An 18,245-nucleotide genomic window follows, 5' to 3' on the forward strand; every position below is an offset into this window, starting at 1 on the left:
TCTGACCTTTGGATACAGTCGTGTCATTTGAAAAGTAGCAAAAAACGATAAGAGCATGGTAAAAGTTTCCAAGACAGTTTGAATGTGTCCTTCATATAACAAAAATTTAAAAAGCTGAAATCTGTCAGTTTTAATAAAAATCAACCCTGAAACATAAAAGACGAATCACCCCAAAACAGTCTCATTAATCACAGGCCAGCACACAAACTGCAGCCAAATTTCAATAGTCACTTCACCTTAGTGCTTAATCTTTAGTATAAACAGTTTAGTAATTTACGGGAATGACAACCGCATTTTACAACGTTAATTTAGTGACAACTGCATTTACCAAAATTACATGCTGTATGCACAGAACCAAACTGAACAGCTGTTAAAGACATTTAAACTTGCATCAGAGATGTGCCTCTCTTCTGTGTATGCAGTGCAAGTAAATCACAGGTAAAGAGGTACGAGCCTTGCTCATTCGCACATTATGACGCAATTCTTTCTCTCAGTTGCGCTTAACAATAGAAATAAGACCAAAATATCACAACCCGCAATTGCCCACTTTATTAAGTCCACTTTCAGTCCTTGATGTGAACAGGGTTTAAGTTGTTTTAATTTAGGGGATTCTCTTGAGCATTTACATGTGGTTCTCACTCCTGAAATGATATAATACAGGTCATACCTGCATTCCTGTGAACCAGTGGCAGTCATGCTTCAGAATGCATAATGCATCCTTATACAGTTCACACTGTCACTCCCATCATCATACACAGAAAAAAAGGGGTTTAAAATTGTACCTTTTGAGGTACAACAGCTTGTCCCTGGAGCAGTACCCTTAAAAGGACATATTTGTACCTTTTTTACCCCTAATAGGTACATATTAGTACCTTAAGGGTACGTATTACTACTCTAAGGTACTAATATGTAACCCTAACCCCAAAAGGTATAATTCTGGCCCCTTATTTTTCTGTGTGTACTTGCCATTATACCGACCCCCAAGAAGTCTTCAGGTTTAGCTTAACAAGCAGAGAAGAGGGTGTTTTGTTTGAATGAGGGGATGATACTTGATAAATGGCCCGCCTCTTTGCTAATCTTCTATATGTTTGGCTTGACATTGATTTAGGAGTGAATTATATTTGGAGTTTGCTACAAAAAATAGATCTTTAATAGAGAAGTCACACGAAGCTGAAACTATATATTTATTTGTGTGGTCTCCTCCCACAGTTGCAGAAGTTGCCATCTTCTTCTTAAGTTAAGATAATCTTTGAATATTTATCTCAGGTTACTTTGGGGCCAATAGAAGACCAAAAAAGTAAAATCCTTCATACAGGATGGAACCGACATAGAGGGCACATTCCCGGTCTTTTTCAGCCCTCATTCCTGCTTGCCATGAACTGCATGATTGTCCAGTATGGCAAAGAGGGCTTTGATTAGCTTGCCTGTTCTGTCCATTGTCTGTGGTGGACCAGTGTCTTTGGGCAGACATGAAGGTGGTTTCTGAAGTCGCCAGTCCTGAGCGGTGCCTCTTTTAAGTTAGGTTTCGTATCTAACCAACGTTGACCCCAAGACCGACCTGTAACTTGCCTGCTCTGTGGTTGACAAAGGCACCCATGATCAATGTGGCAGGAAGTGGGTAAAGCCGCTTTTCCAGAACCCCACCAATGATACAGCGGCTGTCCAACATACCTAAAAAAACATCAAAATGATCGACAGAAATGATGAGTTAAATATTAGTCCTAAATTTAATCATTCTGTTACACACATTACCCTAGTGAAAAAGAAATATATTAAAATATATTTGAAATACATTTATTTTACTGAACCTTTATACAGTGACCGGGAGGCGACATGTTCAGTTTACTTAATTTTGTTGTGTTGTTAACTCGTGGGAACGTCATATTAACTCGTGGGAACATGATAATATGTCGTGGCCACGAGATCATTTTGTCGAGGTAACAACATCCTTATGTCGTGGCCACAAGAAGATATGTTGAGGCAGCGGCGCAACTAAACATTTGGCGAGGGGTATGCAAGATCAGTGTTGGTGCCCCCTGTATTCTAGTAGCGCCTAACACTAACGCCCACAGAAAACTTTCTGCAAGTCAATGACCAAAAGCCTATTCACTAGCTTGTGCATGGAAGTATACAAACTCGTCAGGAGTGAAAAAAAGTGGTGGTGGGGGGGGGAGTGTGTCACATAACATTACTTTCAATTAGGTAATTTGAATATACATATACGTATTTCTTAATATTACTGTTTGTATTGTGTTTTTGTTCAAACTATGCAGTCTTAATTATGAGACTTCTTTCAAAAGCACTAAAAAACCGTACCCAGATTTTTGAACAGTAGTGTATAGAATAAGTTACCTTTTCTCGCTTGTTTAATTTAACTTATTTATATATCAGTGACAATAACAGTGCCAATCCACTTCACAGACTTGAGGATTCTAGAGAAACAGACTGCACTATTGCGTAACATGCAATCTCATGGTAAGTTCATGGTAAGTATATTTAAAAGTTTAATTGTTATTGCCAGGCCAAGATAAAGCCTGCAACCTCTTTCATTTTCTGTGCTGATTTTAGAGGGAAAATTTGTGTCATTCTGTGGATTTAAACAAGGTCAAAGATGTTAAATGGAGTGTAGTAAACACTGACACAGCTCAGAGCAGAATGCAAACTAGACAAGTGTTTTAAAAAAATGCATGTTTCAAAATACATGTAAAGACATTTGTTAATAAAAGGCCTTCCATTATAAGACATGTACTGTAATTTGTCTATGTATATTCTAATGGGATGTTTACTTCCTGAATGCTACTGTGACAGTCTAGAATGGAAAGTATGAAAAACAAAACACAAATTTGAGTATGAGTATTTGAGTAAATGGTTAAAATGAGCTTTAAAATATAGGGTTAAATTCTGCCCTGCAAAGAAATTCAGTTTGGGCTGAAATTGGGGTTTAATAATATGATTTTTGTGACATATTTGGAATCATACAGAGCCCCAGACAAGACATGTGAGAATAAAAATATTTATATCATGGCCATGAATTAACAATTCGTTCCCATGACTTATTAATGTCAGCATGATGTACTAATTTGTTACCCTAAGTAAATTGTGAGCATTCTATTAACAGAACGGATTAGTAAAATATGCACACAATATATTTAAAATGAGGTAACACGATATAGATATTTTATTCTGCATGTCAATTCTGGGGCTCCGTAGAATCAATCAAAAAACAGTGACAACTGATATCAAAAAAGATTTCTCCGTTCCAGTGTTTGAGTAGTTACTAATTTGTGAGACACTGCACAGTGAGTATATCTGCCCTACTTACCTTTGAAGACCATTTTAGCTTCAGGAAGTTCCATCTGGTAACCAAAAGAAAAGGTTGTTTCCTGGGTCCTAGTGCTTGCCTCAAACTCCACTCCCACCCGAATCTGTGGAGATGAATTACAGACTGCAGCATTACGAAACTATTACTGTGAAATATCATCATATCCTTTCGACACCACCATACCTGTTTATTTGCCCTGTGGTAGTAGCTGGCATGTGCACCTCCTTTACCAGCATTCAGTGTTGCAACCCAATTTGGCCCTAAGACAGAAAAGATAGGACATTTGAGTCTCAAGTGCCTTTGAGAAACAGAAGAACATTGTACACACAAATAGGATGAGTGACACTGAAGACGAAACTGTTTAGGATGACTTATACTGGTGTATAACAAACAGATGACCACTCTAACCTGAGTACTGGCCTGCCAGGGTGAGTATGCCCCCTTCTTCTGCTCGACCTCGATGGTACACCAGCTCTCCCCCCAGAACCAGCTGCGGGGATACGCTTTGGAGAAAGTGTGCAACCATGATAACTGTCACAAAGAAAAACAAATGCAAACAGATAACAACAATTTAGGTGCAGTATGTGATATTGACAGCCAGCAGTTGAACTACAGTCCGAATTCAAAATATTGGAGAGCAATGTTTCTCCCTGCCCTTCTATGTAGACTCAACGCTCACATGCGTTGCCAGATTGAGGACATGCAACAGGAAGGAGCACAACTGATAATAGAAGGCAACAAGGCTTACACTTTAAGTTAATTGCGTTTTAGTATGCCTCTGACCATAGAGCTTTTTAGATGGATGCCAAGGCTGTTTTTCTATGGCGGGGAGAATTTGCGATCTCTGACCCTGTTCATTTGCTGGCTTCCATGGCTTCGATACGCTGTATTTTCCACCAACTGGCAACCTGGGAGTCGAAATACTATTGGTTAAATTGGCAGTAGGTGGACACACGTGGACCGAAACAAAAACAGACATTCTGAAACAGAACCAGTGTTGCCAGTGTTGCTGCGGTTTTCCCGCGGAATTGGGCTACATTAACACTGTTGCAAGGTTTTTGTTTTTTTCATGTCCTCAGGTTTAAGCAACCCAAATAACATGATATTTAGCCCCTAAAATTCGATTTTTACCAGAGGAACCCCACCAAAAAATGTGTATTTTACCCCCAGAACGTGATTTTTACTGGAGGACCCCCCTCGAAACGCGATTGGGCTAGTTTTGAGTAGCAATTGGGCGGGTTTTGTTGTGAAAACCTGGCAACCCTGCACAGAACACACATTTTAAAGTAGAATAACTTCGGAGGAACAAGTATGTGAACTTAGCATGCTTCTCTGGCCTCTGCTAACTTCCCGTTGATGTATTTTTCTTTGTCACCATACTCCCGAAAAGAACAGAAAAATACGTTAAAAAATACAGTACAAAGACTGGAAAAATGTAATGTATTTTTGCACTATTTTTCTGTTATTTTTGAGAGCTACTGGGACAGTGCTAAACCAGTCGATCGCGATCGACGGGTTGGAGCCCACTTCGTAAAAGGGCATAACAGGACCCCTTTAACAGAAGCAGGCTGAATCCGTGTATCATTCGATCATTTGTTTTTTGATTTAATATTGAAAGTAGAAATATGAGAAAACTGTTTTTTTTTCGTTTTTTTTTTTTTTTTTTCCAAATTAAATCAAAAAACGAATGATCGAATGATACACGGATTAGGCTGGCTTATGGAATTTAAAATGAATGCAATGCCACTCAAGAAGCATTGAAAATAACTTACAGCCAAAAACAATTTTCCTCAATGGGCAAACAGAGCAATTCATCAAAATGACATACAAAGACAACCAAAGAAAAACCTGTTCTGCCTGGAAGGCATTGTTTTGTTGTAACTAATGCACATTCCTGTGACATCTATAAATCAGTATGTCTTCTGTTTTAATGAGTGACTCACACGATCATACCTGATTCCCTCAGAATGTCAGGGTTGGCCATAGTAACCGCTGCTGTGAAGTCACTACCTCTATACTCCGTCTCAAACTGCCATGCGACAAACTGTGCCTGTTGAGTCTATTAAAGAATAAGCAGTCAGTCCACATAGTTGTTCAAAAGTATTTATTTAAACTAGTGCAATATTGCATACCACTGCTACTTACCTGAAATACTGCTTTAGCTCTTATTTTCTCACTCAGATGGAACAAAGAGTGTGCATTTAAGCTGCCAGAGGAGTCCATTTCCCCAATAAGCATGGGTGAGCCCTATATACACAGAACATCATTGGACTGAAAATCCATCACATTAAAAACACACTTCAAGTCAATGTCCATTAGGTGAACAATATTGTTTAAATGCCCTGATTACTGCTCATAAAAATGCACAGCTGCACAGCTTTTGAAATGTGTTCCAAGAAACCTAGTAGCTTGTATTGCAGGTTTTTAGTATTCAATCATTGCATAACATGCAGTAGGAGTCATAAGCTATTAATAACTGATGATTATGATTAGGACTATGTTAAATAAGTTACCTAACTCATTCTTTGCAATTTGGTAACAAAAGCCTCCAACATCCAAGTTATCCAGTAATGCCAAAATAAGTCAATTTCATGTCCACATGAAGTGAAGGCATATTTCCAGAACAACATCCTTTGTCACTTCAAAAACAACATTCCTATCAAACAATCATATTGACACATTTTTGTTTTCAATTTATTAATTTATTCGTTTGATATGTATACTATCATATGCTTTTATACTCTACCATTCAAATAATTGGGTCAGTACTTTATTTATTTTTATGAAATGATTACTTTCATTCACCAAAAGCATTAAGAAAGACTCTTATTCCAATAAATGTTGTTCTTTTAAACTTTGTATTCATCAAAGAATCTTAACAAAACGTTTTAATTACAGCTGTTAACTGATAATAAAGAAATGTTTCTCGAACACCAAATCAGCATATTAGAAAGATTTCTGAAGGACATGTGACACTGAAGACTGGAGTAATGATGCTTAAAAATCTCATTTTAAAATATTCAAACATAACACATCTATTTTAAATTGTACTAACAATTCACTTTTTTGATCGTTTATACTGTTTTTTCTGTTCTCTTCTTTTCCTTTTTTTTTGTATAAGCACCTAAAATAAAGTTTATTATCATTATTACTGTTTTTCTTACTGTACTCCTAATTCAAAACAAACCCACAGCTAATTTTCCTGTCACTTTGTCCTGATTCTAAACTAAAAGTGCTGAATTTGTCAGAGTGACAGCAGCTTGTAAACTTCTAATGTAATTTCCAGCATAACCAAGTGAAACGGTCATGCAGAGGAATAACAGAATAACTACTTATGCCTTTGCCCAAATGTACTGTACTTCTTGGCAATACATTTTGATAAGAATGTTGTTGAAGGCCCTTAACCTCTGCCCTAATACTACAGAAATCAGATTCTTACCGTCTCTTTGCTGTCAGTGTCTGATTGTAGGTGTTCAGCATGAAAGCGATAACTGGAAGGAGCAACAGCACTGAGGTGAAATGTGTGACTGACCTGAGGTGAGAATTAAACCACAAAAGCATCCATTAGTCCTTTGGGAAAATGTAAAAATATACAATGCTGAATACTGATAATTTCCTAAACAGTGTCATAACTGTACCATATATAAACAAACCTTGAAAAAGCTGCTGAGGGTCTTATTTATCACCAGTTTCACTCCTTCAATCTGCTGTGGAAATACATCTAGACACACAAACATTTAAATGACATCTAACAGACCATCACTTTTCAAGATGTCTCCCTTAAAATGAACATACAGTGGGTACGGAAAGTATTCAGACCCCCTTAAATTTTTCACTCTTTGTTATATTGCAGCCATTTGCTAAAATCATTTAAGTTAATTTTTTTTCCTCATTAATGTACACACAGCACCGAACTTATGAAAATGCATACAAAATCAACAGAGACCTTTACAGTTGCGATGCAAACCGTCAAAGCTCCCTGGGTTAGGTAGCCGTCCATCTCTCCTATCCCACCGTGACAAGGGTCTATCTTGTGGAAAAGGAAAGTTTTGGCGCCCTGAACGGGTTGACAAGGCCAGCACACTGCCCATGGGAACCCACAAGCCAAATGAGAGGCCCTGATCTTCTGAACTGTGAGAGACAATAGTAATAGTAATAATAATAGTAATAATATAATAATAATAATATAGTTTGACATGCTCATGTAATAATAATAATAATTCACAACACTGGATCATGCATCCTTAAATATAAAAGAAATTGCACTATTGGCCATATTATGCACATTTCACATAAAATGGATACAAAGGATACAAGAAAAGAAATCAAATAATAGGGGAAAAGTATACAATTTTAAAATCTGCTAGTACACAAATCAACAGTGATGTTAATGAATAATCTGCACACTTATTAATGCATTTGAGCGCGTTATCAGGGATTAATAATTACATATGAACGATGATCAATAATCATGCATTTGGGAATATTATGCTAGGCTTTAAAAGTCTGTCTACTTACGCTGAATAACTGTGGGCTGTGCAATTACAGTATGCAAAAATTATATCCTTAAATCATACTAAAATGCAAGCTTTATACATGCAGTGACCGCTGGAAGAGAGTAAGGTGAAAGGATGCTGGGAGATGTAATGACAACTCAACTACAGACTCTAGCGGCGGAACCAGCTGATCAGTGCAGTCATTTAAAGAAGAGCAGCTATGAAACAGTTCCGTGCAGAAACACACTGCTGTTCATTCGCACACCCATGAAAACACGACCGACGACTGACGAATAAAACGTATTCGGAATGTTGTATTATTATTAGCATATGATATTTTTCTGATATAATACTTGTTAGCCCCTTTTAATAACAAACTTCACCTTAAATAAAAGATTGTGACGTCACGGGGCACATTTATTTGGGTTCCTCCTGTGACGAGAGGTCTGACTCATTTTTGCGACTCGGTTCTTTTGAACTATTCATTTTAATGAACCGATTCACGTAATCACGGGATCCCTGACGTCCCACGTTCCAATAAAGCCATCTGTAGGCGCATATTGCTGTTTATAAAGTGTGCTTATAGAACTGTCATAGAATTTAATATGCAAGCATATGATGTATTATGCTTTTTGTCTACTTCAAACGTTCTTTTCTACTATAAACTCACTCAACGAGACGGTTCTCGGTCAATGATTCAGTGAGATAGACTAAAAAGATCCGACTCTTTGCGAATGGGACATAGCTAGAGTCAACATGGCAGATGAAGCCACTAGGAAATCGGTTTCTGAAATACCGCTTTTAAAAACAAATTCAGGACCAAGAGATAAAGAACTATGGGTTCAGAGACTTCGAGAAGAATATTTGGCTCTCATAAAGGTGAGTTGTAGCATTGTATTGTTGCAAAACTATTAGGGAGCTAAGTTACTATGCTAGCTGTATGAATGAATAACCATACGTGTCATACTGAGTTAAAAGTGTTCAGTCTTATTGACATCTGACAGCCCATCAGTATTGTTTACAAACTACATATGAATTGAATATAACAAAATATACGCACTTCTTAAAGTAATGGTGTTGTTTTGCAGTATGTTGAAAATAACAAAGCAGCTGACAATGATTGGTTCCGTCTAGAGTCCAACAAAGAGGGCACAAGGTCAGTTTTTTTATTGCTAGTTCTTCTTTTATGAGTAATAATATTTTCATTAACGCCTTAGAGTTGTATAAATACGTCTTTTCTGTGTAGGTGGTTTGGAAAATGCTGGTATATTCACGAGCTTCTCAAATATGAATTTGACATGGAATTTGATGTAAGATATTTTAAATTTAATTATATTTAACTTCATTTTATATTTTGTTAAAGTCCAGAGTAATTATCTTTATCCTAATGTCCAGATTCCAGTTACATATCCTGCCACAGCACCTGAAGTGGCCATTCCTGAGTTAGATGGGAAGACAGCGAAGATGTACAGGTTTGCTCCATATGTTTCTAGTTTTGATTTTTTTTGTCTCAATTTACTATATTTTTTTATAATGTACCTAAATTGTTCAAAAACCATTTTTTGTCACAGAGGTGGAAAAATCTGTCTGACAGATCACTTCAAGCCACTGTGGGCAAGGAATGTCCCAAAGTTTGGTCTGGCTCATCTTATGGCTTTGGGAGTAAGTTATGTTGCGTGTCTAAAATTGGTGCTTTGACATTATTGTGTTTCAAATTAATAGCTAATCTCTGTTCTTTCCTAAGCTTGGACCATGGCTTGCAGTTGAGATTCCAGACCTCATTGCAAAAGGCATAATTCAACATAAAGACCAACAAAACAGCTGAAAACAGTAGCAGCCTTTGCATTTCACTATGTCTTACTGATGCAAACACAACTGACAGTTTTAACAACAGTGGCTTGCTTTCCCTGTGGTTTCAAATTTTTGTTTGCAACTTCACAGAAACTGTGTACTTCACATTCATATTTGTACAGAGATCTGTTTTTTTTTTTTAAACTGTATATCATAGTGGTTCAATATTGGCAAGGTTTATAATACCTGTCCAATGGAATATGTATGTTTTTCATCAGTAAAGCTTGGTAAATAAATGTGGGATTGTTTTAATTGTAAGAATTGGGTGCACCTCATGAGGATTTAAAATGAGAAGTAGAAACTATGCAAAATAATTTTTTTCTCAGCTGGAAATGTTTCTTTGGAAACAGATTGTTTTAAAATTAAGTATTATAAAAAAACATTTTAAAATTAATTGTGAAATAGGTTTCCCATAGGTTTCTAATTTGTAAATTAATTAAATCTCAGTGACAGAAAGTTACTGGGCCTCAGTGCAGTTGCTCCAGGGTGTTAATTAAGGCAAGAATTTTTGATTTCTATAATTAATCATTTCTATAACTCTATAATTAAATATTATGTAATGTATCTGTACTTCATTTTTTTTAAATAAAAATTTGAGATATTAAGTCATTTAAAAGTATAAAAATATACATTCAAAATATATTTGCGCAGTCACACAGTTTGGTGACAAGAATCTGGTCACTCCATCTTCTAAGCTGAATGCTTGAATATATTATGAAATCAAATCTGTTTTTTTTTCTTTTCTTGATGTGATTGTGAACAGGACGAAATCTTAATAATTAATAGTTACTGACAGCAAAGCAACTTTTAAAAAAGTAGGTTAACATTATGCTATTATGAAATATACCTGTATGCCTATAAAAAGCAACTAGCCATAGCAAACATTCCTAGAGGTTTTGCAAATGAAATCCTCATTACTTTTGCATATGTTCAGTAATTAGATCAGGAATAGATCTATTCATATACACGGACTACTTGAAATGACTAAGGTGACAGGCTCTTTTTATTGTCTGCAATACTGAATGTTTAAAACATTTAAAATCTATTCCTGATTGATCGAAAAAAAATCTCTTTAAAAGTCCTAGATCATTCACAGTCTTATGTGATCATATACATTTCAATTTTAAATATAACATCAAATATAGTGGCACATATCAGCAGGAAAAAGAATTTGTCAGAGCATAAATGTCAAAGATAATTGTGTCACTGAGAACTATGAGGAAAGTAAACAATCTCGTATACACAGATAAAGTAACTTTCAACTCAACTTCAAGCATCATGCATTGACGCATGTCAACAAACCAGTCCAAAAACCTGACGAGCCTCCTGAATGATGCATCTGTCATGATTTCCTGATAAGTTTCTTAACGACTGCACACATGTTTGGTCAGGAGAGCACAGATAGTCTCTCCACACCCCCAGCATGACTGTACACTATGAGCAGGCCCTAGTTTGAACTTGCACACTGTACAAGTACCTGAGGTGTTCGAATTTGATGGCCCCTTCTTGTTTTGAGCAATGAGCTGTTTGAGTTCATTTAAGATGATCGTGTTGGGTGCAAGAGCAATATCTGTGACCTCGATACGCTGTGGGTCATAGACGCAGTCCTCTTCTAGACCGCTAGGCACAGCTTTCATGCCACAGTTGGGAGGCACCCAGGCAGTATCATAGCCCTGACTATGCCAGGTCTTCTGTTGAGGATGGTTGTCCTTATCAATTCTTTTGACTTTTCCACAGTCGGCGCTTAATTTAAGCACTACTCTGTCCGTAGGTAGTGATTTCAGAGGATAGCGCTCTGCTTTCTTCTGGTCACGGCTCACATAAACTCCAGGTCCCAGCATTCCATCTGCTGACTGTCTAAAGCCTGTTGTTATGACCATACGAGCCGTTTGAACAGAGGTGCCGTGATACATGGTGTAGAGTCTGCCTGATTTGGGTGCCTCGTCTGCCTGAAGATGACGATCTTCATCATAGAATGCTTCCCAGCCATAGAAAGGGATGGATGCCATCCTTTTTTTTTTTTTTTTTTTTGGTATCTCCTGTGGATTAAATGTAACCATGATATAATATACACTACCAGGAAATGTTTAGATCTGCTCAAACTTTATTGATATTTTACATATTTTAGAATACTAGTCCTGTCATCAAAACCATGAAATAATACAAATGAAAGTATGAAAATGTATCTTAGTGACTAAAAATGTTAAACAAATCAAAACTATATGTTAGCTTCTTCATTGTGTCTAAACTACAACATCTACCCGGTCTAAAATGCCATTTTATTGTTATAAAGAAATGAATTTTACTTTGGTAAGGAAAATTATTTCTAATTTCATTAATAATTTATTAGTCATCATTTCATTAATCATTTATGCCAAACATATCAACATTTTCAAAATGAAACAGAAATTCAGTTAAAGTTTTTCCAAATCTCTCACTGGTAAGTACAGTCTGTCCTTTTGACTTTTGTTGTTTAGTTCAAGCTTTGAAGTTTGAACTGAATTATGTGTAAACATTAACAATACGCCAGAACTTCCGCATGTTTATCAACATACTGATTATGGCCTATATTATTCTAAAGGAAAACGTTATATTGTTCTGAAGGAAACAAACTTACCTTAAAATACTTCTCGCAAGTGAACAGGAAATGACATGAAACTCCGCGTCTAAACTTTCTTTTTTGGTTATACTTAGAAAGCTAACCTTTCACTTTCAATTTCTTCTTAAACACGTCTTCCTGGTGTGCTCGTGAAGTAAAACAAATATTTAAATGATAAATTAAAATAGTGTTTTTAACTTAAGTAATCAAAGGATGTCAGAGAGTGTAGTTCAGCATGCATGTGTTTAATTATTTAAAGCGGTCACACTTTTTAAAGGTAAAATAATGTAATATGTCAATCAAACAGTGTAGACCCGCCTTCTTTTGGTAGAATACACTTCATTGGCAAGAAGCGCTCTTACGCATAAACGTGGTGACCAATAGTGTTGCCACATGCCCGCTTATTATAAACGACTTGTTGTTTTTAAACTTGAAGTCGGTCAATCACTAATAGCAATTTCCCAAATACCTCTTCTGCACCAGAGATTAATTCCAATAAATGTAGATGTATTCACGATTCACTGATTCATGATTTAGATGACCAATAGTTTATAAATCTATAAAAACCATGGGCTACTTCAGTGTGACTATTCTTAGCATCCGGGAAACACATGACGTCGTCTTTTTTTGCGTCGTCTTTTTTTGCAGCCTCTACAAGATAATATAATTATTTCAATTAAACTTTCAATTAAACTCAATATCACATGTTTATTTATTTTAGAAGAAACCATTAAATCAGATTTTATTGTTAATTCGATTTTTAATTTCAATGCTCATTTTGGTATATCAAAACGCTTTTTTTCTAGTAAGATCTGGCAACACAGCCACTGCGTTCTAACATATGGGGGGAAACTGGAACGTGGACAGTGCATGAATATTTTGGTTCTAAAATATTAGATCTATTTTGAAAATGTACACAGTGTAGAGAATTTCTCGTCATAATATATTTATTGCATCGTTTTTTCTTCCGTCTTTCTTTTTACCGGACTGTTTCTGCAGGACAAAATACAATATTTATTTGACTAAACTGCGAAGTGGCCGTCGAGCGCATAGTAACGGGTGTCCTTGTTTACGGCGACAGAAGAGTCGGTTGTTGTTTTCCACACTATGCGGCATTCCCCGGGGAACGAAACTTCGCCGCTGCTGCACGCTAGCGTATGGCACTGACTGCACCTCTCTCTTTCTCTATTAAGTTACACTTTATTACGTAAACCCCAAATCTCTTGTGTCCAAGTGCTGCGTTAGCTCCTAAACACCGGCATTACACGCTGTGGTATTTTAATTAGATTTCAAACTGTGTCGCGACAGATGTCAGAGCGTCATTAGGCGTCATGGTGACATGCGGTCTAATGTTAATGCCGCAGTGTGTCCTGCCAGGCTTTCTACGCTCAGTTCAAGCTCGATAGTCGAAGGGACGCTGTGACCCTCGGTCAAATGTATGGGAAAGTTTTGTTCTCCTGCTAACGTGGCAGCTTGCTGGGTTGTTTACTTGAAATTTTCTGGAAATGTCCAAGACACGCGAAGTGCTACTTGTAGGGGAAGGCAACTTCTCTTTCTCGGCGACTTTGAGCGAGAACGCAGGCGACGATGTCGGGGTGACCGCCACTTGCTTTCAAAGCGAGAACCAAACGTACAGACAGCAGGGAGCTGTCCTGAACATACAGCGACTCCGTGACAGAGGTCTGTCGTTGTGTGATTCTTCATTCTGATAATGTTGTCTTGTGTGCATGTTTTTACTCTTGCGGTGCTTTCTTGTGTCCTTGTTTTCATGGTATCTGAAAGCTATTTGTTCGATTTCATCCTAGCCACAGTTTAGTATCTGCTAATGTAAGCATTTTCAAGGATACCTATTCTTCCCACACATCAAGTATCATAGTCCTGAATTTGCATGCCTGCAGCCAAGTCCATGAATTTACACATTTGGTTGCTATGAAACTGCCAGGGAGGGTTAAAAGCCTCATTGAATTCTGTATGATAATTCTGTGGAGGCCTTGACTTCAATGCAAACTCCCATTGCAGGATCAGCTGTTCTGTTTGAGGTGGATTGCACATGCCTAAAGGAGCACGAAGCCATTCAGGATCATCTTTTTGACTGCATTATCTTCAATTTCCCTCACTGTGGGCGTAAAGGTGGAGTAAAGAAGAACCGCATCCTGTTGGTAAAGTTTTTCCAAAAGTAAGTGTGACACTCTTGTGGCAACACGGTCTTTATTAAGGTGTTACATAAGCTTGACTTCCAGTGTTATATAATGTTAATACTGAGGGGATCAAGAGTTTCGAAGTCTTTTGATGTTTTGTGCATATTGCATGTGTGATGGATGGATGCTTTGTGTTTTTTTTTCTAGTGCCGTTGCAGTCCTGAAGGACAATGGGGAAGTGCATGTCACCTTGTGCGATGGCCAAGGCGGCACTCCGTGTGACAGTCCAATGAGAGAATGGCACAATAGTTGGCAGGTGGTTGCCATGGCAGCAGAAGCAGGGCTAATTCTCAGTGAAATCCATCCCTTTGACTGTGAAACGTATCAAGGTTACAGATGTACTGGTTACAGGTAAACAGCTTTGGACAAGTGGATACAGTCCACTACTAAGTGATTTAACATGGTGTTTAATTTGGACTTTTAATGGTCCAGTTACAGTTATGTAATGGCATTCAGTTTTGAATTCATCAAAAAAATTATTTTGCGAAGGAGTCAAGACAAAGGTTTCCATGTAGAGGGAGCTCTGACCCACATCTTCACTCGGAGTCTCCCGCACACCATGCCAGAGAAACTGAAAATGGAGAAAACCATTGGGAAGGAGACAGTTTGTTTTGAGCTTCCGGCAGAGTTGAGTAATTATATCAACAGGTAAGAGGTAACTTGTTGCTGACTGGAAAACAGCAGCTCTAAAGTCTCTTCATAAGAAATACTTTACCCAAAAAGAAAACCTGTGACATTGAATCGTCATTATGTTGTTTTGAAACTGTGAAAAAAAAAAAAAAAATTTTAAGGATCTCCTGACCATTGATTTTAATATCATAGATCGAATGGGGACTGAATCTTTCAAGCTTCAAAATGGCAAAAAAAACACCATGAACATATCATAGAAGTGTTTAAATGCAACTTGTGTGCTGCGCATAATAACTTGGCGAGCTTCGTGGACTACAAAAGTTGCATCGACTATGAAAATAAGATGTCAGCGCCATTGATTTTTGCATGTATCGAGACCAAATGTCAATGGTGCCATATTTGATTGAAGATCAAATATGGCACCATTGGAAAGATTATGAGTGAATAATGACTTATGCTTTGGTCTGTTCCTCACATAAAGCTATATTATGGCCCCAAAAGACTTAGCAGACAAGTCATATGAACTAATTTTATGTTACTCTTTGCTAGGGTTGTATGAAATAGCTGTACCATATTGTAATTGACCGATATTAGTGATTTTCTTATTTAGGTGTCTTTGTTATGCAGAAGATTTAATTGCACATGGTAATTTTCCTTTTTTTTTAACATTTTGATTACTTTTGCCATCATCTAATGCTCATTTAATCTTAATAGTAATTGAATAGTGCTGTTAAATGTAATCTTTCTGTCTAATTTCTATTTATTAAAATCAACATCCCCATTTTTCATACCAATTTAACATACATTATAATGTTGTGATGCCTAAATTCACTTTAAACTTTAAAACTCATATTAAAATAGATTTTTAGGTTTTAGGGTTTATTTTATTTTGATAAAATGGTATAGAATTTTAATATTTATCGGTTTGTCATTTAATGGTTATCATTCAAACCAGGCCTGGATACTTTTTTTTTACAAAATTCATACGTTTGAGGGTCAATAAATGTTGACAGAATATCCTGTTTTGCACAAACTATTCTTTTAGTAAGTAACAACCATTTAAAAACTAGAGGTAACTGCATGATCATGGCATTTATTAATTATTAAACACTTCCTCGATCCCTTGTTCTCTGTGAATGGTGGCATTGTGAAGCTATGTCTTATCTGTTATCAGTCTTGTATTATACAAAAAAGATGGGCTTTCACCTACGGTACATTTATCAGTATGCTTATGCATCATGTATTTAAATGTATCAATTTTTGTACATTATACACTATATTTGATGCAGATTTCAAACCTTTCTTTCTGTGGTAGGGATTTCCTTGGTCAGCAGGCACATCATCCAGTGAAAACTGTCCAGGAGCATTTACTTAGAGAGCTAAAGTCAATCTGGCCTGTGTGCTCTATGAATGAAGACTTCCCAGAACTGGTAAGCTGCCTACCAGAAACGCCAGAGGCATGTGACTCCACTCTGACCCACTCAGAGGTCTATTGGATTAAACCTACTGACACCTATATATTTGACCAAAGTGAAAATGAGCAACACGACTGTGAATCTATGGATGACCAGCAAAGCTTTACTGGCAGCTATGCACTTCGACCGTCTCTGTCGTTGCATGTCCAAGAGATCACCCAGAATGGAGACTTCAGTCCTGGTACTCTTCACGCAGTCAGTGGCCTGGTCTTTCAGAGAGTGCCCATCTCCCCGAGCCGTTCTCCTGCATTTCACCAGCTTCTGTTGGTGGGAATGTTCCCTGCAGAATCCCATCCTGTCCAGTGCTTCCAAGATTGTTTGGAGTCACTACTTGCTTCTTACGGTGTCTCCTTCGAGGAGGCACAAACAGGCCTAGAGCAGCAAGTGTGGATGAATTCAAAGATGCTTTCCAAGTTTGGGCGGATCGCGTATCTGCCTTCCTTTTCCTCAGCCCTCGCTGAAGGTTTGCAGTTAATCGCGGTCTCAATAAACTTGGATCATTTAGCTACCCTGATTTTTGGCATTTCTGATTGCCGCTTACTTTGGAGCGCCGATCCTCGGTTTCTTAAGCATTTCGAGCTCAATCCACTTGGACCTTTCAGTCCTTTCTCCCTTTACCCACCAAGCTACTTGCATGATATCAGTTTCTGGATGGAACCAGAAAGCTATGATGAACTGGACTTCCATGCACTTGTGCGAGAGGCGTCTTGCGGTGCTGTTAAGGATATGGCATTAGTGGATCGCTTCAGACACCCACACATGGGTCATGCAAGCCTCTGCTATAGGCTGACCTATCAGTCGCCGGATCAGGCCCTCTCACACAGCCAGGCATTGGGACTGCAGAATCAGCTGCGGAGACTGTTACCCCTGCGTCTGCAGGTCACGCTGAGGTGATTGAAGAGGCTTCGGTGACAGTGGATCAAATGGATAAATAATCTCAGATTTTAATTTTTAATGATGAAGGTTAACTTTCTAGATCAAAAGAGAGTGTTTATTTTGACTGATTTGTTCTGACATATCTGACAAAGGATTTTTTTGTTGCCGTTTGAAATCCTATCATGTTTACATATTGCTTGTTACGCTGATTAATCAAAATTTTACATTATAAATATTGTGGGTTTATTAAGTTATCCAAGAAATGTTTACAGATTTCAGTAGTACTGTGTTACCTTTCCTTGCTGTTTAGTACTTTGCAATGAGGAAAAAAAATGAAAATATTATAAATTGCATTCTCTCCTATGTGAAATTGATTATGCATGTTTAGGGATGTATTCAGTTAAGAAACTTAGAGATGTAATTATCGATGCACAACTGCAAATCATTTCATCTGATACATTTAAAAAAAATGAACAAATTTTCCTATTTTCTTTGTATGGCACATAATGTGTGTTTACATTATCTGCATTTGATACTGTGATATTTCTGGAATGTCTATGATTGTTTATGATCGTGACTGTAAATTGTTATATTGCTATATGTTATTTATGCTATATGTATCTATGCTGTATGTTAACATAAATAACATATGCTATATGTTATTTAAGTTATTGCTGTATACTGAAGTGTGTCATTTTTCAAACAAATGGAATTGCAAAATTAATGGCTATTGCCACACACAGATGACCTAAAACTAACCTGTTTTCCATTGTTTGGTCAAAAAGTGTTGTATTGGTT

The 18,245-nt window shown here is 37.2% G+C and overlaps 4 protein-coding genes across 4 annotated transcripts; 2 read left to right on the forward strand and 2 right to left on the reverse strand.

The window, feature by feature from the left end:
* Positions 1 to 894: 894 nt before the first annotated feature.
* LOC107743814 (mitochondrial import receptor subunit TOM40B-like) lies at positions 895 to 7,989 on the reverse strand. The gene is made up of 10 exons (XM_016557228.1): positions 7,841 to 7,989; positions 7,269 to 7,453; positions 6,976 to 7,043; positions 6,762 to 6,854; positions 5,468 to 5,569; positions 5,276 to 5,381; positions 3,731 to 3,853; positions 3,506 to 3,582; positions 3,323 to 3,425; positions 895 to 1,671 (listed from the first exon to the last, which is right to left on the reverse strand). The coding sequence occupies exons 2-10, from the start codon at positions 7,411 to 7,413 to the stop codon at positions 1,532 to 1,534; spliced, it is 957 nt and encodes a 318-aa protein (XP_016412714.1). The 5' UTR covers positions 7,414 to 7,453; positions 7,841 to 7,989; the 3' UTR covers positions 895 to 1,531.
* A 543-nt stretch (positions 7,990 to 8,532) lies between these two features.
* ufc1 (ubiquitin-fold modifier conjugating enzyme 1) lies at positions 8,533 to 9,994 on the forward strand. The gene is made up of 6 exons (XM_016557229.1): positions 8,533 to 8,697; positions 8,907 to 8,974; positions 9,065 to 9,128; positions 9,214 to 9,290; positions 9,390 to 9,480; positions 9,563 to 9,994. The coding sequence occupies exons 1-6, from the start codon at positions 8,575 to 8,577 to the stop codon at positions 9,641 to 9,643; spliced, it is 504 nt and encodes a 167-aa protein (XP_016412715.1). The 5' UTR covers positions 8,533 to 8,574; the 3' UTR covers positions 9,644 to 9,994.
* Positions 9,995 to 10,276: 282 nt separating this feature from the next.
* Positions 10,277 to 12,438, reverse strand: LOC107743817 (uncharacterized). Its single transcript, XM_016557230.1, has 2 exons — positions 12,287 to 12,438; positions 10,277 to 11,708 (listed from the first exon to the last, which is right to left on the reverse strand). The coding sequence occupies exon 2, from the start codon at positions 11,676 to 11,678 to the stop codon at positions 11,034 to 11,036; it is 645 nt and encodes a 214-aa protein (XP_016412716.1). The 5' UTR covers positions 11,679 to 11,708; positions 12,287 to 12,438; the 3' UTR covers positions 10,277 to 11,033.
* Positions 12,439 to 13,110: 672 nt separating this feature from the next.
* Positions 13,111 to 17,660, forward strand: fdxacb1 (ferredoxin-fold anticodon binding domain containing 1). The gene is made up of 5 exons (XM_016557221.1): positions 13,111 to 13,948; positions 14,288 to 14,444; positions 14,614 to 14,817; positions 14,956 to 15,114; positions 16,412 to 17,660. Exons 1-5 carry the CDS (start codon positions 13,774 to 13,776, stop codon positions 17,463 to 17,465), a joined length of 1,749 nt encoding a protein of 582 aa, XP_016412707.1. The 5' UTR covers positions 13,111 to 13,773; the 3' UTR covers positions 17,466 to 17,660.
* The last annotated feature ends 585 nt before the right edge of the window (positions 17,661 to 18,245 follow it).

This window comes from Sinocyclocheilus rhinocerous, unplaced genomic scaffold, assembly GCF_001515625.1.
Source record: "Sinocyclocheilus rhinocerous isolate Xijiao unplaced genomic scaffold, SAMN03320098_v1.1 scaffold2272, whole genome shotgun sequence".
In the NCBI taxonomy this organism is placed as follows: Eukaryota; Metazoa; Chordata; class Actinopteri; order Cypriniformes; family Cyprinidae; genus Sinocyclocheilus; species Sinocyclocheilus rhinocerous.

Excerpts from the sequence above, each read along its gene's own strand:
- LOC107743814 (XM_016557228.1), bottom strand. The coding sequence starts at position 7,413 with ATGGGCAGTGTGCTGGCCTTGTCAACCCGTTCAGGGCGCCAAAACTTT. Across the intron at positions 5,382-5,467 it reads GAGCTAAAGCAGTATTTCAG|ACTCAACAGGCACAGTTTGT; the intron begins GTAAGTAGCAGT and ends ATTCTTTAATAG. Across the intron at positions 3,583-3,730 it reads CCTGGCAGGCCAGTACTCAG|GGCCAAATTGGGTTGCAACA; the intron begins GTTAGAGTGGTC and ends TTTCTGTCTTAG.
- ufc1 (XM_016557229.1), top strand. The coding sequence starts at position 8,575 with ATGGCAGATGAAGCCACTAGGAAATCGGTTTCTGAAATACCGCTTTTA. Across the intron at positions 9,129-9,213 it reads AATTTGACATGGAATTTGAT|ATTCCAGTTACATATCCTGC; the intron begins GTAAGATATTTT and ends CCTAATGTCCAG. Across the intron at positions 9,291-9,389 it reads AAGACAGCGAAGATGTACAG|AGGTGGAAAAATCTGTCTGA; the intron begins GTTTGCTCCATA and ends TTTTTGTCACAG.
- LOC107743817 (XM_016557230.1), bottom strand. The coding sequence starts at position 11,678 with ATGGCATCCATCCCTTTCTATGGCTGGGAAGCATTCTATGATGAAGAT.
- fdxacb1 (XM_016557221.1), top strand. The coding sequence starts at position 13,774 with ATGTCCAAGACACGCGAAGTGCTACTTGTAGGGGAAGGCAACTTCTCT. Across the intron at positions 14,445-14,613 it reads TTGGTAAAGTTTTTCCAAAA|TGCCGTTGCAGTCCTGAAGG; the intron begins GTAAGTGTGACA and ends TTTTTTTTCTAG. Across the intron at positions 14,818-14,955 it reads TACAGATGTACTGGTTACAG|GAGTCAAGACAAAGGTTTCC; the intron begins GTAAACAGCTTT and ends TATTTTGCGAAG.